Below are 21,185 nucleotides of genomic sequence, written 5' to 3' on the forward strand. Positions count from 1 at the left end.
TAAATCCAGAGAAATAAGCAATTTTAACTAGTGACACGGACCGTGTCTATAGTGTCATTGTGTCGCCTGCCAATGGCGTCATAACCCCTCGATTTCCGGTTTTGTTTTGTAGAAAACATGAAACACCAAAGACGCTTTAATATGTTGTGCGTTTTATTAGACAGGTGACGACCGCACAGAGTAGCATTATAACAGAACTTTCAAATGTATCTAGTATGATAAAATAGCGCTGCTTTTTTTTCCCACATACGCATGACCGGAAGGAGCGGAAGCGGTCGACTGTGGCATAATAAAAGCTCCGCTGCTTTCGAGCCGTGTGTCGCGCTCGTTCAGCGGCCTCGTTTCGCTTCGACGGCTTTCAGCCTCACCCTGCTTCATTCTACTACGTTAACAAATCATTAGCTCATCCATGAACATGATTTCTGCCCAAGTCCCGTCGGATTGCATTGGCTGTGGGGATGAAGACGACAACTCCCATGATTCCACACTCAGTCATGGCGTCATCTAACTACTAGATGTCGCTGTGAATACGCGCCCTCCAGTGGTGAAAATTACATATTGTGCCTTTAAATTCAGATTCGATGGGTCTTAAATATTTTTGGTCACATTACCGCTAAAATATCTCAAGTCTGACGGACCTAATGACTGTTTACAATCATTGGAAAGACCAAAGATTTTTTTTCTCCCCCGTGGTAAGTTAACTGCATCATCAGAGAGAATCGCAGTAGCAGAATACAGGTTGAACTGTCTTCTTAATGTTCTCAATAATAATAATAATAATAATATAGGTCGAGCTACAGCTGATCAGCCTTGTAGCTAGTTTAAATTATTTTTTTTTTCTTGCCCAACCGGACAAATAGCCTGCTTAAAACATAAATGACAACAAAATAACCAGCGAAGCATCGAAACGCGAGAATTATTCTTCTAATTTTATTAGCCTACATTCAATGTAAACAACGATTGATAATGGATAGTGTATTTCTGGTATCAAGGTCGCGCTGTTGAGGCTCACTCTGGTTGTCTCTTTGTGAGAGACTTCAGAACAAATGAGCGTAACAGCACACATAAAGAAACTCAGAAGAAACACTGAGGTGAAAATTCAAAATGTTTAGTTTATTCATAACATGATATAGTTAAGTAACATACCATGACAAGTGAGCTATTTTGCTGAATATTCCCATGACGCAAAAGCATTCAAACACCTAACAGAGTGCATGCATGTATTACGATCACGTGAAGTCTACACTAGTGCACGTGCACATTGAGAGTGCGATCTTTCACTGCATGATTCAGTCTATGATCACAAAATTCAAGACATGGGGGCAGAAAATGTATATATTTATACCACTTCATAGTTAATCAATTTCACATGAAGAGTGCCGTTTTTATTCTCCAAAAATTACCATGATTACAAATGTGATATTGATTTTTTTACAACAGTTCAATAAACTAGAAGTTAAGAAGTTTTAGACACCATATTGGCTGTTTTTGCACTATTTCGACAACAAAAATAATTCCAAACAGCCACAGCACTGTTGTGCGTCTCTGAGCAACATGAGGGTGTTTCCTTCCTGAATGAATCAACCGTTAAAATTATTCGGTTCAATCGCAATGGCTCACTTATTAACAGTGACTTGCTGCCACCTACTGACGGTTTTAATTTCACATTTACAGTACCTTTTTATTATTTAAATAATTTCAAATATCAGTATTCAACGTTTTATGTTTAATATATCAAAACATTATTTATGCATTTGTAAAAATAGGCCTTTGTAAAGGTAAATAAAAATATGCAGATTTAAGTATGTAAAAGCTCACTGTATATCTTAGTAATAAATATAATTTATTACAGTGATGATATTTTGTTTTCTTTTTACGTTGAAGACATTAAATATTACATATATGTATGTAACATAATGTGTATTTCCATTACAGGTTTAGGTCTTAAATTTCATATAAGGTGGTATTAAAAAGGTCTTAAAAAGTCTTAAATTTAACTTTAAAAATGTAACATGTCTGTAGAAACCCTGCACACAGCAAAACTGACCACACAGTGGTTGAAGGAGAAAAAGGTGAATATCCTTGCATGGCCTAGTCAGAGCCCAGACTGAAACCCCATTGAAAATCTGTGGAATAACCTGAAGACTGCAGACCACAAACAGTCACCATCAAATTTAACTGAACTTGAGCAGTTCTGCAAAGAAGAGTGGGCAGATATTGCAAAGTCTATATGTGCAGTTAGTAGAGACAGAGACATATCCCAACAGACTAAAGGCTGTAATTAAAGCAAAAGGTGGTTCAACAAAATACTGACACAAGGAGGTGATCCTTTTTCCAAATCAGTGAATCTGTTTTCTTTTTTTTTCTGACATGTTGGTGTTTTATCTTTCACTTGGGTGTTATAAAGGGAGAGTAAAATAAATAAAGAGTAAAGGATAAAGCTGGATAAAACAAAAACTGTCCGTCTTCATTTCAGGCTGCAAAGTAACTACAGCAGTCTTGTATTATTCCTTTAATCACCAGAAGCCCCTTTTTTTTCTCAATTTCACTGAGTGGGAAAAAGGATCACCCCCTCCTAAATATGACTTAATAATTTGTAATATGCTTAAACAGGTCAAGCAGCATGTGTAGGTGTTTGTATTTCTGTGTATATAAACATCTGTTTGTTTGATTATATTTTCAGGACTTACTTTGCTGGACAGGAGCACCAGGTACGTCTGATTTACCAGGGTCAGCTCCTTCAGGACGATGCTCAGACGCTGGCCTCCCTCAACCTGTCCGACAACAGTGTTCTGCACTGCCACATCTCACAGCATGCCACTCGGGCCATGCCTGCCGGGGTACGGGCTGCTGACCAGGTGCATGTGGCGCTCAACGTGGGCAGCCTCATGGTGCCTCTGTTCGTGCTTATGCTGTCTGTGCTCTGGTACTTCCAGATCCAGTACCGGCAGTTCTTCACTGCACCTGCCACCGCCTCACTCGTGGGCATCACCATCTTCTTTAGTTTTGTTGCATTTGGGGTGTATCGCCATTGATGGCTGTTTCTGTCCACTCATATTCAGCATATACATGTTTGCGCACATACAGATACATCTGTATACAAGATTCTTTGCACTTGCTCACTCACCAATGCCAGTGGCAATGTCTCCTGGGATTTTTGGACTTTTCAGGTTTGCTGAAGGCAGGGATTTCAGGGAAACATCTCTGAGGTCATTATTTTGCTATTTTTCATCTGCACCAAGTTTATGCTTGTCACAGGTAGGAATATGCTACATATTTGATTTTTAAAAGAAAACTAGAGATGCTGATTGTGCCTGTCCTCTTTTTTTTTTTTCTTTTTTTTTCTTCATGTGCATGCTCCCAGTGTGAAACTGGGGCTTGCTTGTAAGAGGGTATGTGAGTTGATGGTGTTTGAGTTTCAAGTGGGGTTCGTCTGGACGTCTGCCAGACACAAACTGTACTAAAGCAGATCAGGTAGAGCTGCTCTTATATGTTGGGACAATTAAAATAATATGTGTACAATAAGGCTTTTGAAATGGAGATATAATCTATTAAATAATTGTTTTATTTACTGGTGACTGTTGTCATTTTTAAAATGTTTTACCACTGCTCATGTGATTATATTGCAACTGATTTGTCCATTTTTGCAAAACAGCACACAATTTAGTGTGTACTGTAGCCCCCAAAACAGTTTGAGTGCCATTAAATTATACAAAATATTGTACCAAGTGGCATCTGCAAAGAAACTAAATTTTCCTGAGCCCTCTTTCCATTGACTTTCAACAGACTGGTGTCAGAATGTCATTTAATGAATTTCAAGTTAGTTTCCTTTAAGTTCACGTTGTGTGTAATAGAAAAGCACAGGTGTAGTTCATTGCATTTACATGGACATGTCACAAGTTCTTGAAAGAAAATGTCCAAAAAGTGAAAACTGAAAAGTATCAAAATAAGTGTCTTCATTTCAGACATTATATCTTTTGTTTTACCATTTTAAATCTTAAGTCTTTTATAGTGAAATGATGAATGCCATGCTCTGACGTTTTGTTACACAATGGAAATACATCCATGCATTATTTATGAATCATGTCAGTTTTAGATATCCAAATAGCTTTGGGTCCACTAAATATGCGTATATGTGTATGGGGAGTGTAAATATGTATGTAAATATTAAATATATGCAAAAGTCGGTATGAATGAGGAGTAGAGTAGGCATCGTTTTAAATTTAAAACTCACTAAAATCCTTGTTGTTAGGAACATTTCTCCTTTGTTGCAGTGTACATATTAATTATCGTGGCGAGTAGCGAAAATGTCCCTTATTGTTAATATGATGAAGTGCGTTTTACAGCAGTGTGACCGAAATGCACAGATTGCTTTAATTTTCAGCAGTTTGACGACGTTCCCTTAATCCTTCATTGAATCGCTTGTGTCGGACGATCCCCGCGCCTGCGCCCCTGCGTCTGCCGCACTCACCGCCGCCAGAGCCCGACTGAAATCACAGACACGGGGCCTTCCTCGCCAGCATCCCTCCATCCAGCTCTCATTCCCAGGGGAGGGGGGAGTAGCCGAGAATCTGTCTGGAACAACGAAGAAGTTGCCGGACATCCACCGCGTGTAATTCGGGGGTTTCGGCTCTTCAGCTGAACTGAGAGCATCAAACTTACAGCAATGGAAAGAAAGGTAGGAATGCAACGCCATCGCATCGCGTCATTATCCGCTTCAGTCTATACCGCAAATGCGTTTTCAGCATTTATTATTTCAAAGCTTTTCTGTTTAGCACGAGAGTACTATTCAGTATACTATTGTAATTTTGCTGATTTCATGCATTGATACTAATTGACAATATTATTAGACTATAAACAATCCTGCGCGCTTGATTGACACCTGTCAGTTGAACTATTACTCATGTCATTCAGTTGTTATTTGTTAGGAATGCTTCATCTTTTTTGCCTCCATATGACTACACAGTTTTGTATAGCTCAGAAATACCATGTCTGGTTATAACCAACATAGTCTGTCTCAAAACTTCTTTCAGCTGCTTTAATGCTGATGTATCTTGTAACTTATATGGCACTGCTGATGAACATTCTCATTGAGCCCAACATCTGCTCTGCATTGTGTCTGTGTGCTTCCAGACTCTGTTGTTTGCAATACTGAAGTTTGTAATTCCAGTGGAGGCCTATCCATTCAGCAATACCACATCACATTTAATCCTTTACCACAAATACTAGGCTAGGCAGTGTACTTTTCTCATAAAGAGATCTTATAATGTGCGTTGGACTAGAAAATATGAATCTTAACAGCACAAAAAATGTAAAGTTCATTAACACATCCACGGTCATTAACACCTGTACACATGGATAATCGAGCTCATGTCTTCCCTTCTACTATTGGAAGAGATTTTTCTTCCTCTTCTTTATTTTTATATATTTTTTAATGTGCTTAGTTGGTTCAATCAACATGAAATGTTTTGTAAATCAGTACAATGCTTATTATGTCAATATACAAATGATAATAATTGAAAATAAAAAATCGTATTTTGATATTTTTATTATTTAATATTTTTATTGTAATTATCTTTTTTTTTTAAATTGTGGAGATTTTTACAAATTGCATTTTAACGATTAACGAAGATTTACCAACTTTTTTCCCAACCGCTTGTCCCTGAACCTACAAACTTTGAACCAATCTTTGAAAAAATAAGATATATTAGTTGCTAAACATTGTAGTCATTTGTAGTCATGCAATATCTCATCCTATTAATGTTTGGATCATCTGAAAGATTTAACAGCATGTTTACATCCACCTGCCTCTGAAAGTCCAAAAATGTGCTTTCATTAAAGTGATAGTTAATTCATCACAAATCATTTACTTTTTTTTTTTTTTGGATCTCAAATTCTTCAAAATATATTTTGTGTTCCACTGAAGAAAGAAAGTCAGATTTGGAATGACATGAGGTTGGGTAAAAGATGACAGAATTTTCATTTTTGGGTGAACTATCCCTTTAATTGCTTACTGACAAACTCTGAGGCATAATCTGAGTGGACCCATTATGGCAATCCACAGACAATTCTTCAGAATCCTGCCGGTAGAAACATTCCTTCAGAGTTTTCCTAGTGTTAGTCATTCACACTTTACCCTGATATAATTCTCAAACTTAATAACCAGCTGTGAGAGCAAAAGGATAATTTACCGCCACATAACCGCCTATTGGAACAGCACCATGTCTGTGTTTTTATAGTCCTGCTTGCCGTGTTGCTACTTTCAGCAGCATTCCATTACACATCGGTGGTCCAGCGACAGCCCCCTTCACAGACCCCCATCCTTCCCAACCCACAGTCTGTGAGGGAAGCTACACTAAAACAGAGAGAGAGAGAGAGAGAGAGAGAGAGAGAGACTCGACTCTGGCCACACACTGACATGCTTTAAAGAGAGAGAGAGTGGAGAAAAGGAACGTCAGAGTGCAGAGAAGGAGGGAGGGAGCACTCTCTTTTGGAGGAGAGGGAAAGTGAGGGAAGCATACAGAGGCAGAGGTACCCGGGAAATAGAGGGAACAAAACAGAGACTGGGGGTTTTATAAATGGACATGGAGGATTCTGCTGGAGGTGCTCGTAAAGCCACCAAGAGTAAACTGTTTGAGTTTCTCGTCCATGGAGTGGTGAGTGAGAGAGTAAGCGTGTTTGTGCATGTGGAAGCGTGTCAATGGCTCTGCTCACGGGAAAAATAAGATGCAGTGGGTGTTATCCGTTTATTTCTATATGATAAAAAAAAAACAGGAACTGCCGTGTAGGAGAAAGGGTGAAAGGTTATAGTCTTTAACATATGGAGGAGGATAAGGAAAGAGAAACTCCGGTACTGGAAGTGTGAGAGATACTTGTATTTTGAGGGACGAGTACTAGTTTGAAACAGAGGATGCTGTTTTGGTGTGCAGGCAGAGGAGGGTGTGTAGCAGGAGCACCCTAAGGGTAGATCACAAATAAAAAAAATCCTGCTGTGGTATTTTATTCAAACTTGATTGTATGTGTTTCAGGGTTTTTACTGCATAAAAATATGGACAAATGAAAGGTTCATGGAGACTTTTGAGAACTTTTGGTGGTTGTGCAACTATTTTCTAATGCTATTTGATATCAGACCAAATAAAAGGTATTGTTTCTAGAGGCTTCTTTGCTAAAACACAACCTTCAAGACATCCTAACCCTCTATTAGCTTTGCTTTTGCCATGTATTATTTAACAAAGCACTTACACTGGAAATATTATTCCAGAAAGGGCTATTCATGTATATGAAAGTATAGATATTTCATAAATTGATGGATTGGGGTTGAATGCAGACTCTTCATGAGTGTTTACTGGAGATCACAAACTTCTCCATGGTTTATAAATGAGAGATCACTCGGCCTATGATTGCTAACAGACCATGTACAATTATTTTATTTAGTTATTTCAAATGTTATAACCATTCTAACCTGTTAAATACATTTTCATTATTTAACAGGTTGTACTACAAACTTGCAAAGCTGGCCTTAAGCCATGTGGTGAAGGTTAAAAATCTCAAACCCTCTGATTTTTTTCTCCATTAAAGGTCCCATGACATGCTGCTTTTTAGATGCTTTTATATAGGCCTAAGTGGTCCCTAGTACTGTATCTGAAGATTCACATTGTGATTGATCTGAGAACAATAATATTGGTATCTACAAAATTGGTATCTCTGAACAGATATGTAGTATATGTCTGGCACAGCAGTACTGAGAAAGTGTTGAGAAACCTATCCTGTGTGATAGTCCAGTGCTGCGGCCTCCTCCTGTGCCCTGAACACCTCCATAGCGACCTTGAGAGCCAGGGATTGGCAGAGGCGTGCAGAGACCTGCACCGGTTCCCGCAGCGTCCACATGTTCACAACCCACTGCCTCCTCACTCAGATGTTCTGAGATTGGACCAGGCCTGGACACCTCTGGAGCTTGGCCTACTTTGGGAAGCGATGATCAGGTCGTGAGGGTCACAGCACCATACGGGAGCATCTCTGGCAGAGATGTACTGTACCCGCACTGGAGGGAGGACTGGAGCTGGGGACGTTGGCTCACATTCTGGATGTTTCCACAACTTTGGTGCACATCCAGAGAGTCACAGGGACTTTGTGACTCTGCCATTATGAGTCATGAACAACAGACCTCAAATCTCCCGGACACAAACCGCATTGAGAAATAATAACAGGACAAAAACCTAAAGACAATATTGCTCTTCAGTCGAGCAACACTTTACGGTGTGATTCAATTTTTTAACATTAATAAATGCTTTAGGTGTTGTGAACTAACAATAAACAACTTTTTAAAGGGGTCATATGATGCTTTTTTAAAGATCATTATTTTGTGTATTTGGTGTTATTAATCAATTTTAATGTTAATTTATAAATATACTACTGTTTCTGTCAATTAATATTTGTATCAATATATTAAATTATGAAATAAAATGTATATGCATGCAAAAATTTAAATGTATTTGTATGTAGAAATGATCAATAACCTACAATAATAAATGCTATAAATGTATTGTTTATATTTCATTTTAGCTATTGCATTAACTACTGTTGATGAATTGAATATTGCTATATTCAATTAAAAAAAGTAACTCCATTCAATTTATTTATACATAGCACTTTTCACATTCACATTTATTAATCTGTTAATGTTCATTTATAAATATAATGTTGTTTTTATGTTAACTAATGTCTGTATCACTAAATTAAATTAAACTCTCTTATGGAATATACTTTATATAAATTTATGCAAAAAATGTGAATGTATTTGCATTTGTAGATGTATTAACAATAACCTAGAATAATAAATGCTGTATTGCGTTGCTAATGTTCAATTTAAAAAAAAAATCTATTCCATTCAGACTTATTCATATAGTGGTTTCACAATACAAATCAATCCAGAATTATATTGAAGAAATGGAAATGAAATTCCCCAAAAAACACATTTCCAATTCCAGAAAGCACAATGTATGTGGACTAGATGAAATGAGACGTTATTTGACATCACAGTTTGCACAGTTGTCATTTAGACTGCATTAGGCTGACTTACCCAGCACCTCTGTGTTTCAGTAGAGGGCGAGCAGCTGTCGCTTCTGAAGTGACAGGCACAGGTGCGAGAGGCCCTGGCCTAATTCTGCTTCAGATACTGGAGGAGGAGCTCATAACAGCGCCCTATAGTGCCTTAGCTCAAAAGAGTCTTTGTGCATTATGTCAGCTTGCTGTAATTGATTTAAAAGCTACAACTTTGATGAATATGCATATACGAATATATGCATGTATTTTCATATGTATTGTGTGTCAGACAGATAACATCGTATAACATGTCAAATGAGTTCAACAAAGAAATGTGTTGGTATCTGACCTTTAGTCTACATTTTTCTCATCTCCACAGCGTCCAGGGATGACCTCAGGGGCACGGATGCCCCATCAAGGCGCTCCCATGGGGCCTCCTGGACCTCCATATGGCGGAACACCACCAATTCGACCAGGGATGCCTAACCCAACCCTAGACCCCAGCCGAAAACGTCCTGCCCCAACCCAGCCAGTGCAACCTCTCCCCGTCCAGAACCGTCCCAGAAAGTGAGTGGCACTTTTTCTGCACACAACTGATGAGAAATAATAAACATGTATTCCAAGAGCCTTTCATGTGGACAAACTGGGCTTATTGGTTTTGATGCACTTTGTATGCCTGAATTAAATTTTATTAAAAGGATAGTTCACCCAAAAATGAAAATTTGATGTTTATCTGCTTACCCCCATGGCATCCAAGATGTAGGTGACTTTATTTCTTCAGTAGAACACAAACAAAGATTTTTAACTCAAACCGTTGCAGTCTGTCAGTTGTATAATGTAAGTGGATGGGAATCACAGCTTTGAGTCAAAAAAACATACACAAACCAAACCAAATTAAACCCTGCGGCTCGTGACGATACATTGATGTTTAAAGACACAAAACGATCGGGCTGTGCAAGAAACTGAACAGTATTTTCAGTTTTTTACCTCTGATTTTCACCGCAATGTCTGAACTGTCCTGAGCGCGTTCTCAACAGCCGGTGCCTGACGCGTCTTCTTTTTGTTTTACGGCGGATCGCAGACTTATAAGTGCATTACCGCCACCTATCACTCAAGTGGAACATTGACACTCCTAATTGAGATTGTAGATAGAGTGTCAATGGTCCATTTGAGAGATAGGTGGCGGTAATTCACTTAAGAAGAAGAAGAAGACGCGTCAAGCGCCGGCTGTTGAGAATGTGCTCAGGACAGTTTTGCGTTGAAAATAAGAGGTAAAAAATATATATAAATAATGTTCAGTTTCTTGCACAGACCGATCGTTTTGTGTCTTTACACATCAATGTATCGTCACGAGCCGCAGGGTTTAATTTGGTTTGGTTTGTGTATGTTTTTTTTTTTATTCTCAAAGCTGTGATTCCCATTCACTTACATTATATGACTAACAGACTGCAACGGTTTGAGTTAAAAATCTTCGTTTGTGTTCTACTGAAGAAACAAAGTCACCTACATCTTGGATGCCCTGGGGGTAAGCAGATAAACCTAAAATTTTCATTTTTGAGTGAACTATCCCTTTAAGGTTTGTAGTCTTTTTGCCAGCAAGCTCTTGCCAAGTATAGCGCTCTCTAGTGACTGAAATATCTTATGTTTGGCTAGTGCAGGTGCTCTATCTTTAGACAGCAACAGTTTGATCGCTATTAAATGCCAAAATAATACTTGGAGCATATTAATAGCGCAACAGGTAATCACTTAGGCACAGATATTGCCTTTCACAAGAGAGTATCACTGTGCCCTTCCAACTCAGAAGTGTAGAAGACTTGAAGTGAGGATGCTGAATTTCTGCAGGGCATTACTGTCTCATACTGTATGTGTCCATTTTGGTACAGCGTGTTCTTGGAAATGTCACTGACACTTGATTTTCAGAACTGGACTATTAGCTTGACTTTAAAACTCTTGTTTATAGCTATTGATGTAGCTGCTAAGACCTAGTGTCAGATATTGAATCTTTTTGATTCACATTGCTGTCTGTGTGGCATTTGTTTCCAAAACATTTTACATACACATCAGGATCATGTGATCACAAACGGCAAAATTGTGTACTTAAAGTCACGATTGACTTCGCTAACAGCCTTGCGGAAAGGACCTTCACGAAGGGATTCCATTGCTCATTTTCATTTGAAACAACCCTGCTAATAGCATTCCCTTCTCAAGGGCATGAAAGTGATGTTTGGAATTTGCTGTTAGTTTTTTCAGGTCTTGTTGTTTGCACTGTATTTGTCCTTGAATTTTCATTTCAACTGTATATGCTTGTAAGAGTGTCAGTTGTGATTACTGAGGGGCAGCTTACTGAATTCAACAGATCTTGCTAGAAAATTCAAATTGTTTAACAAATGTTAGACCTGGATTATCAAAATACAAAACATTTATCCCAGTACATTCTTGGCCAGAATTTCATGATCTTGCAATACTGCTTAATGCACCGATATTAACATTTTGCCCAATGCAAATAAGCCGATAATTATTTTTGTGTCATGGCAAATAACCAATAAAAGGCCCTTATTAAATCTAAAAATTTGCCTAATCTATAAAATTTTGTCTACATAAATTAAAAAAATAAAACATTAAAACATTTCATAAATGTTACCCTGGAGCACAAAACCAGTCTTAAGTCGCTGGGGTATATTTGTAGCAATAGCCAAAAATACATCACATCAATTGAAAGCTTATTTATTCAGCTTTCACATGATGCATAAATCTCAATTTCGAAAAATTGACCCTTATGACTGGTTTTGTGGTCCAGTGTCACAAATGAGTTTATGCATCAAAACATTATAGTGTACAGTATGAACAATAAATATTCATTTTGAGATTAGGATAAAGATTACTCTTATTAAATTATTAGTGTTTTTACAGAATTAATTTAAGTGCACATTAGAAGACCGTAAAGGCCATTTAAATGTAGGCTGAATTAATTTGTTCAAAATACAGTAAAAACAGTAATATTGTAAAAAATACTATTACAATTTAAAACATCCGGTTTATATATATATATATATATATAAACGTTTCCTATTACTTTCAATGGTGAAAACAGTTATGCTGCTTAATATTTTTTTTGTTGAAACTATGATAGATTTTTCAGGATTCTTTGATGAACTTACTGTCACTTTTGCGTCCTTGCTGAATAAAATTATTATTTTCTAAAAAATATTTTTTTAAATCTTACTGACCCCAAACCTTTAAAGATTAGTGTATATACATATTTGTAGATATTGCCTATATATACGTATGTGTGTACAATATCGGCTGTTACTGAAAAATTCTGTTTAAATAACTAACTAGAGGTACCCCAAATCAACCTATAGGAAACCACTTGGATTTCCAGCAACAAATGAGATATCTGCAAGACAGATGGACATGAGAGACGCCCAATCAGATCCTTCAATTGGATCCTTCAAGTAGGCTGTTTATTCTGCTGCATGTTAGTTTGACATTTTGTGATGTCCCTGCCTGGTTTGTTCCCGTTTGCAGCTTTAAACTTGACTGAAGCATATTTCCCCAAATGCATGTGTGCACTTAAGGTAACAGATTAAAGTAAAGTAAATCAAATAAAAATGTACATTTACTAAATGAACTCAATAGTCAACATGACCTGAGAATGAATGTCCTGTTGCAGTGCATGTGAAGTAGAACATGCGGTTGTGGTCAGTTAGCTGTGTGTGGGCTGCATGACCCTTCTGTCATGCCGTTTGTGTTCATTCAGAATGTTTTTTCTCTCTTATAGTTGACCTACGTTCAGTAAACGCTCATTTAATTCACCTGAATGCATTAATTATTAATTTTCAATCAAGAATACGTGACGAGTGTCGAGGCATTCACTCTCGCACCCCCACCCATCTCAGTCTCTGTTTCTCAGCTTCTCCCGGAGGAGCAGTGTGGCTTAGGGTGGACGAGTCGGACCATGAGAAAGTTTATACTCCAGAGGGGGAGTGGATGTGAATGAGGACAGACATTTCCTGCTCCGACAGGGTCATGTGCTCCTCAGCTCTGGACCTGAGGAGCTCTCGGTGTCCATAGGAGTGTGGCATGTTTGTCTATGGAAAAACTTTTCTGCACTAAAGAGATATATGCATCATGTTTGGGGATAGAAGAGAAATGAGAAATTAGAATTGTCTTTCTGAAAACAGCAGTTGGATGCAACTCAATTTTTGTGGTCCAAATTGATGCTGGGACCCATTTTAGAAGTCTGTATTTTCACACATTTGGACCACAAAGATCTGTTTTTCACAAATGTTATGGGCTGCACACAAACAGAAGATGTTCTTGTTGATCAGAGCTGGTTTTTAATAGATTTTCTACACTGTAAAAAAAAATCCATTACATTAACAATAAAAATGGCAGCTGTGGTTGCCAGATATTCACTGTAAAAAATATGGTGACAATGTTTCCAGTGTTACAGGCTGGCATATTGTTACCTGTATATTTTACAACTTAAAACCCTATGTTTGATTAAGTGATATCATGTTAAAAAACATAGCTATTTCAACTAAAATGTACCCTAAAATGTACTGATAACCACCATGATAAAGGTGGTAAAACAAGAGAGCCACAAGGCCAAAACACTGTGTACAGGGTCATACGAACAAAGACAAAACGATAGAATAATGCAATAAACATTAACTAAATAACATAAAATAACACAAATCACCCTAATATGCATTATGGACAATAAAAGAAGAAGAAACAAAATTCTATATAATATGATGTGTCACGCAGGAACCTCTGGGAATGTCCTCTTACTGTTTTTTCACTGTAAATTATGTAGTAATTTATAGTTTTTACTTCCAAAAAAGCAAAAAACTTGACAGTCTTTTACAGTAAAAGTACATAAAATTCTACATTAAGCCAGTTTTCACTGTATGTGGTAAAATAACTTAATTATTTTAATTATTAACAGTTTTTGTTAATAATTTTGTACCATTTTTACTGTCCCCCTTCTATAAAAATGACAAACAATTTTACAATGTTAACTATGGCTTGCAGTTTGATTGCAAGATCGTGTCCTGTGTGAACAGCCCTTTACAATAACTGAGACAGCCAGGTGTGAAAGCAACAAGGCAACTCTCCTAGACATACAGCCACAAAATGTGCAGAAATGAATATTTACGCATTCATAATCATGATTAAGTGTTATTTTCAACCTCTTTTTGTCCTTTTCTCGCTCTTATACTCTCTCTCTCTGATCACACACACATACATACACAGAAACAAACACACACAGCTGGAAAAACATCTGGATGGGTCCCAGTTATTCAGCAGATGGCCTGTGGACTCTGCTATCAGTCACCATAGTAACACGCTTTCCCTCTCTCTCTTTCTTTCTTTCTTTCTCTCTTTCTCTCTCTGTTTTCCCCCATCCGTAGTGCCAAGAGAAGAAAAATGGCAGACAAGATTCTCCCTCAGAGGGTGAGGTCCATCACAATGGCTTTTATCTGTTTGTCTGTGTTTGTTTGTTTATTCATGTCGTAATTTTCAGTGCCAAGTCAAGAGTGATCACACGGTACAGGTAATTGTGCTGGTTTCTTTTTTCCGTGGGCAAAAAAAAGTGAAAGGAATGGGCAAGAGGGATCCAATTTGTCACGAAGACTGCTCTTGTGTATTTGTTTTTTTCTGTCGGTGGAAAAGGGTTTGATTCCCAAGAAATGTGATGGAGTGTGGAGAGGTGGGATGAGTGCAGGCACACGACTGATTTGGTAAAATGTCTCCATTGGGATGTGACACTGTAATACGCCACAATAGCAGGAACTGGAGAGGATGTGGGTGCTTGAAATGGCTTATCCTCCCAAAGTCTTCGTTGGGTTTTTTTTACAGGCAAACCAAAAAGAGTTAATTCATTATGATGAGGTTTGTAAAATGCTGGAGGTCACATGGGAAGGAGAGAATGATGCAACACTGTGAAAATCAGGGGAGCGTCAGGTTACAATTTTCGTCTTTCTTTAAGAGCCTTGTTATTGAGCTGGATAAGGATCTGTATGGCCCTGACAACCACTTAGTGGAGGTAAGCATTAACTCACTCGACATACGGCAATAAAAACATTGCTAAACCATATTCAATATTAATTCTTTACAAAAGTTGGAAGCAATTAATATGGGTGAATCTCAAGAGTCCTCTTTGCAATTCAAACAAGGTTGAGGACAGTCACACAGGGTGAAATTATGTCGCATTCAAGTACATGTCCACAAGAATCTCTTGGCCTCTACTGTGTGACAGATTGGATTGGAACTCAGTAGAAACGTCAATGTCATAATGAAAAGTTCAGTTAACCATACTTCAAGTGAGACATATCTTTGTGGTTTCCATAGTAACATGCTACATAAGGAAGTTGCCCATGACACTGTGGAGCGATGACAGTGCAGCCAGCACAGAGCTTTTGGGCAGCATTAACGGGAGAAAAGAAATGGATTTCTGAAGACAAACACCTATAAAACCTTTCACAGCACCCTGAACTGAGAGTCTTTGTATTCAGAGAGTGCATTTTACTCTATTTTAGTGGAGGAACCATTGTGCACAGGTGCTATTCAGACACACAGGCATTTACATTACACAAGGGAACCTTCCCAGCTGCCTCGCGCACTTAATATTTATGCACTTTGTTAGGGACATTGAAGTCTTGGGAATGCAGATACACAGAAGTGGGCTGCAGCTCTCAAGGAGTGACCCTTATGCCTCCGGCCAATTGGAACTGGCTGAACGCGCCGCATTTGGGTTTATTCATTCAACAGCTCTTTAAATTGTCCTTGGTGACTGTGGGTTTTCATCACAGCACACACCAGATTGAGGCGTGTGATAAAAAGAGTGATTTACCTGCGGAGAAAGATGGCATTGAAAATATCAAGCAATGCTAATTGAGTTGAGCTGTGAGTCACTGGCATTATGTTGTCTCTTTCAGATAGCGCTGAAACATGTGATGGTTTAGGGAAAATGCAAGTGAGATCGCATAAAGAGCCTAATCATTTTATTCACTCACATGTTTGAATGTATCCTCCATGCATTAACAGCACATACGCAGTCCATAGTTAATACAGATTTTTAAGATTTGACGGCCTCTCTCAATAGCTAAAAAATAATGTACAGGCAAGTTGTATCACTAGTGTAATACTGTCACTCATATTTAGAGTTTCAGATTTGAACAAACCCATAACCATAAATATTACATTTTGGTGCTGCTTTTTGAGAAAATTTTCACTTTGTGGTCAATAAATCAGTCAAAAAATCCCATAGAGTTAAGGCCCTTTCACACCAAGGATGAAAACTATAATGCTAAATATGTAGTTTTAAAAATTGTTCTACATTTAAATGAATAGCACAACTATAGCGATAATGGCGCAGAGGAACAATATCATTGGAATCACTTTCCAAATATTTTTTCCAGCTGATTAAGGATAAACACATTGACAGAATATCAGTCCTGCTTTAAAGAGCTTGAGCATTTAAAGCGGCATACAGCAAAACTGCAGCGCTCGCTTAGAATAAAAATAATGTTATTGTGCATCAGTGTGGGCACTAATATAGTTATCGTTATAGTTGTCTTTATAGTTATCAATCTTTGTGTGAATAGACCTTTACATTAAGTAAAGGACCCAACAATATCTAGGAACCAGAATATCATAGAGACTTGGAGGCTAGAAAGTGACTACCTGAAAACCAGCCAGCATAGTCTAGCAACCAACTAGTAAATGCATAGCAACCTGCTAAAAAACACTCTAAACACCATAGCAACGCTCTAACAACCACTAAGAACATCTTAGCAACTGCCTGCCCTGACAAACACCCTCGACACAGACAAACACTGCTCAGATTTTCTTCAGAGTATATCAAAATCCGGTTTGAAATTGCTGTATACTTCTCATGCAGCAGTTTTATACTATCTGCCTGGTGTTTAGACTGAGTTTGTGTTTCATCCTAACAGTGGCACCGCACTCCGACGACCCAGGAGACCGATGGCTTCCAGGTGAAGAGGCCTGGCGATGTGAATGTGCGCTGTACCCTCTTACTCATGCTGGATTACCAGGTGCGTGCAGGAATGCCAGATTATAATTAGAGATTACGGTTGATGGATTACCAGTGGACAGTTTGTATGCTGTAGCAGGTTTATGGGCATGACGTCAAACTCTTTAAATGATAACTATGTGAAAAATTGACTATGGGCTCTAAAAGTCTGAAAATCTGAGATTCAAAATCCAATCTAGACCTAGAAATAAAGTTTTAGTTTTAAGATATAGATTTTTTAAACGATTAAGTTTAAATAAAATGTATTGCATTAATTATTGTACAAAATGTATACCACCAAATAAATGTGTTGAGATTTAGAAATGGCCAATTAGAAATTCATCTGCATAATGATAGCTTTATCTTAATTGTCTTATCCATCTTGAAAAGCACTGTAATTAAAAGCTATAGTCAAGTCATTAATCTCTAAAAGTTTGATTGCCCTTCTCTATTCACCAAAGTAGCTATGGCTAGTGACTAAATGACTCTTTTAATTGTAGCAATTTTCACATTGCTAACTACAACCTGGTGGGAAGAGGCTTGATTTGTCAGAAAACTAAAGCTTTGTTTTTAAAACAATGGAGATTAAAATGTAGAAAAAGAGACAATGAAACAGATTTGCAATTGTGTAGTTGACAGAAAGAGCTTTACTTTGACATGAAATGTCAAGTAGTTTTAGCAGTATCCAGATAAACGACATGCTATATCCACCTAGAACTAGTTAAAAAAAAAATCAAATCTTTTATAATTATAATAATTATTATACATTACGTTTTTGTGAGATTAAATTGAAGTCATATTTTTACTAAATGAATTAATCATGCCAGAGAAGCATTTAAATAAATTAGCAAAGGCAGAAAAGTGATTAAAAATGGTGATAAATATTGTAGAAATGGTGACCATTTACAGGAGCTAAGATGTACACTTTATACTGTTACTCTGCCATTTAAAAGTTTAATGAAAAAAAATCCTTTTTACAGTGTGTTTTCTATTTTATATGTTTTAAAATATAATTTATTCCTGTAATGGTAAAGCTGAATTTTCAGCATCCATTACTCAAGTCTTCAGTGTCACGCGATCCTTCAGAAATCATTCTGATTTGGTGCTCAAGAAACATTTCATATCATTATCAAAGTTAAAATCAGCTGTGCTGCTTAATGTTTTTGTGGAAACCAAGATTCTTTGATAAAATAGAAAGTTCAAAAGAACAGCATTTATTTAAAATAGAAATCTTTTCTGAGATTATAAATGTCTTTAAAGTCAATTGAATTCATCCTTGTTGAATATAAGTAATAAGGTCTTACTGATGGCAAACTTTGAAATGGTAGTGTAAAGTTTAAACTAAACCCTTGCTGTTGAATGAAGTTCATAGACATGTTATGTCAACTATTCAAGTATACTGAATGTAAATTGTAGTAGGGTAATGTACTAAATTTGTGAATATTTTATAAAGGTATAGTTCTGTTATACATTTCGGAATGTGTTTGTTTAATTTCTTTATTCATTGTGCATTTCAGCCTCCTCAGTTTAAGTTGGATCCTCGTCTTGCACGTCTCCTTGGCATCCACACTCAGACCCGCTCCTGCATCATCCAGGCTTTATGGCAGTACGTCAAGACCAACAAGCTGCAGGATTCTCATGAAAAGGAGTACATCAACTGTGATAAATATTTCCAGCAGGTACTGCCATACTTCTGTCATATAAAATACTTTCTTCATTTTGGTGTTAACATTTTGCCTGATAGCAAACACATTTTTTTCTCAGATCTTTGACTGTCCTCGTCTGAAGTTTTGTGAGATCCCCCAACGACTAACTAACCTACTGCTGCCGCCTGATCCTATTGTGATCAATCATATTATCAGGTAAGTGGTCATAAATTCAGAATGTTTCTCCATTTATTGTATCCTCAAACTTAAAATAATTTGATCTATAGCAGTTTTAAGTCCTTTGACACGAATGGACCTTTTAAGGGGCCTGTTTTTGTTTACAATTTAAAGGGATAATTCACCCAAAATGTCAATTTTGTGATTTACTCACCCCCATATTGTTCCAAACCTGTATAATATTATTTTTTATGTAATACTTTAGACAAAAATATCATTTTTTAAAGATTATTTTAATTGATTCATAGAGTGACGCTACAAAAAGCATTATAGGTTGTCGTGTATTATCGTGTTTTACACTGGAAAAAACAACAGCATATAGCTTTACAATGGCATGAGGGTGAGTAACTAAGAACAGAATTTTTACTTTCAGATAAACTGTTCTTTTAAATGCCTTTTTCAATTTTAATTTTATCAGCGTGGATGCAAATGACCAGAAGAAGACAGCATGCTATGACATTGATGTTGAAGTTGATGATCCTCTTAAGAGTCAGATGAATGGATTCCTGCTGTCCACAGCCAATCAGCACGAGATTGCATCCCTGGACAACAAGGTCAGAAAGAGCTTTATCATTAATATGTGAAAGCCATCTGGACAAGAATTATTGAATATCTAGGTGCTGTTTTATTTAACTTAATTTAAACCCTATGCATAACTATTAAGTTCTGGTTGTACATTTGGTGTTCTCTTAACAATCACATTTTCATTTATTCCTTAGATCCATGAAACTATCGAGTCGATCAACCAACTGAAGATCCAAAGAGATTTTATGCTTAGCTTCTCCAGGGACCCCAAGGGCTACATCCAGGACTGGATCTGTTCCCAGAACCGGGACCTTAAGGTGAATCTAAACTATGTGTACAGCTCAAAATCATAGTCATATACAGTATTATTATATCAAACCATTTTGCACACTTAATGTATGTCAAAATAAGGTTTAGACTTTAAACATTTTTGAAACAGTGTCTCTACCTAGTGGTCGAAAGGATGTAACTGCTTTTAGAGAAATTGTCTTTTCTTCCGTTTTGAACTGGACTGGATTTTGTTGTGGTTACAGCTGATGACAGATACAGTAGGAAATCCAGAGGAAGAGAGAAGAGCAGAGTTTTATAACCAGCCCTGGTCTCAGGAAGCTGTCAGCCGCTATTTCTATTGCAAGGTGAGGGGCACATGCAAATGAATCGTGTTAGCGACAAATGTTTGGGGTCAGTAAGAATTATTTGAAAGAAATGCATACTTTTATTCAGCAAGGATGCATTAAACTGGTCAAAAGTGACAATAAAGACATTTATAATGTTGCAAATATTTTATTTTAATTAAATGCTGTTCTTTTGAACTTTCCATTCGTTAAAGAATCCTGAAAATATATCAGTTTCCACAAAAACATTAAGCAGCACAACTGTTTTCAAAATTGATAATAATAGTACTAATAAATAAAGTTTCTTAAGCACTAAATTGGCATATTAGAATGATTTCTGAAGGATCATGTGGAGTAATGATGCTGAAAATTCAGCTTTTTTGCCATCACAGGAATAAATGACATTTTATGCTTTAAAAAACAAAGAATAAAAGGGTTATTTTAAATGGTATTTTTTCATGTTAGAATCAAAAGTGGACATTTCACTTTGTCTTTTCATTTACAAATGTATGCTTCTTTCCTTTTATGTAGATTCAACAACGAAGACAGGAGCTTGAACAAGCTTTGGCAATTCGAAACACCTAAAATATCTCCGTTTCAAGAATAAGTTGACAACTAGTTTGCTTCACCTGTGGCTTGGTCACTTTTATTCTGGTGATATCCACACTGGGCAGTTTTCCATGGACATGAAAGTATTAGACCCCTTCTCAGAATGAGGTTTGGACGGATTTTTTAACCAATGAGGGACAACAAAAGTGTAATTGTACTTTTATTTAATGTATGTTTACTGTACAGTTGAATGTATATAACCTCACAGTACAATGAATTCAAGAAAGTGGCTTGGAAATGCCACTTTCACACTGATAACACACAAATACAGCAGCTATCTTCATTGTTTTTACATCAGTTTTTTGATGCACATGAAGTGCAGATACACTGTGTGTCTTCTCACTTGGAAAGGTAGAAAATACAATGAATAAAACTTTATGTTGCCTGGGAATTTTTTTAACCATTAATGACATGCTAAATGTTAGTATGTAAGTATAGATATTGAATCTGTCATGTTTTCCCTAC

The 21,185-nt window shown here is 37.0% G+C and overlaps 2 protein-coding genes across 2 annotated transcripts in view; both read left to right on the top strand.

The window, feature by feature from the left end:
• The window catches only part of LOC107701014 (transmembrane and ubiquitin-like domain-containing protein 1), a 13,284-nt gene extending 9,713 nt beyond the window's left edge, over window positions 1–3,571 (top strand). The window contains exon 3 of the mRNA XM_016502908.1: window positions 2,684–3,571. Coding sequence (XP_016358394.1) covers window positions 2,684–3,035 — 352 coding nt within the window. The 3' untranslated portion in view covers window positions 3,036–3,571. The remainder of the gene's footprint in view (window positions 1–2,683) is intronic.
• A 2,939-nt stretch (window positions 3,572–6,510) lies between these two features.
• On the top strand, window positions 6,511–21,006 carry LOC107700974 (SWI/SNF-related matrix-associated actin-dependent regulator of chromatin subfamily D member 3-like). Its single transcript, XM_016502855.1, has 13 exons — window positions 6,511–6,656; window positions 9,422–9,609; window positions 12,405–12,497; window positions 14,463–14,505; window positions 14,576–14,605; window positions 15,005–15,097; window positions 17,010–17,111; window positions 18,607–18,768; window positions 18,854–18,951; window positions 19,391–19,526; window positions 19,692–19,814; window positions 20,031–20,132; window positions 20,643–21,006. Exons 1-13 carry the CDS (start codon window positions 6,579–6,581, stop codon window positions 20,694–20,696), a joined length of 1,302 nt encoding a protein of 433 aa, XP_016358341.1. The 5' UTR covers window positions 6,511–6,578; the 3' UTR covers window positions 20,697–21,006.
• Window positions 21,007–21,185: the final 179 nt, after the last annotated feature.

This window comes from Sinocyclocheilus anshuiensis, unplaced genomic scaffold, assembly GCF_001515605.1.
Source record: "Sinocyclocheilus anshuiensis isolate Anshui unplaced genomic scaffold, SAMN03320099.WGS_v1.1 scaffold1143, whole genome shotgun sequence".
In the NCBI taxonomy this organism is placed as follows: Eukaryota; Metazoa; Chordata; class Actinopteri; order Cypriniformes; family Cyprinidae; genus Sinocyclocheilus; species Sinocyclocheilus anshuiensis.

Coding starts and splice junctions, on each gene's coding strand:
- LOC107700974 (XM_016502855.1), top strand. CDS start 6,579: ATGGACATGGAGGATTCTGCTGGAGGTGCTCGTAAAGCCACCAAGAGT. Junction 18,769..18,853: donor GTGATAAATATTTCCAGCAG/GTACTGCCATAC, acceptor TTTTTTTCTCAG/ATCTTTGACTGTCCTCGTCT. Junction 20,133..20,642: donor GCCGCTATTTCTATTGCAAG/GTGAGGGGCACA, acceptor CCTTTTATGTAG/ATTCAACAACGAAGACAGGA.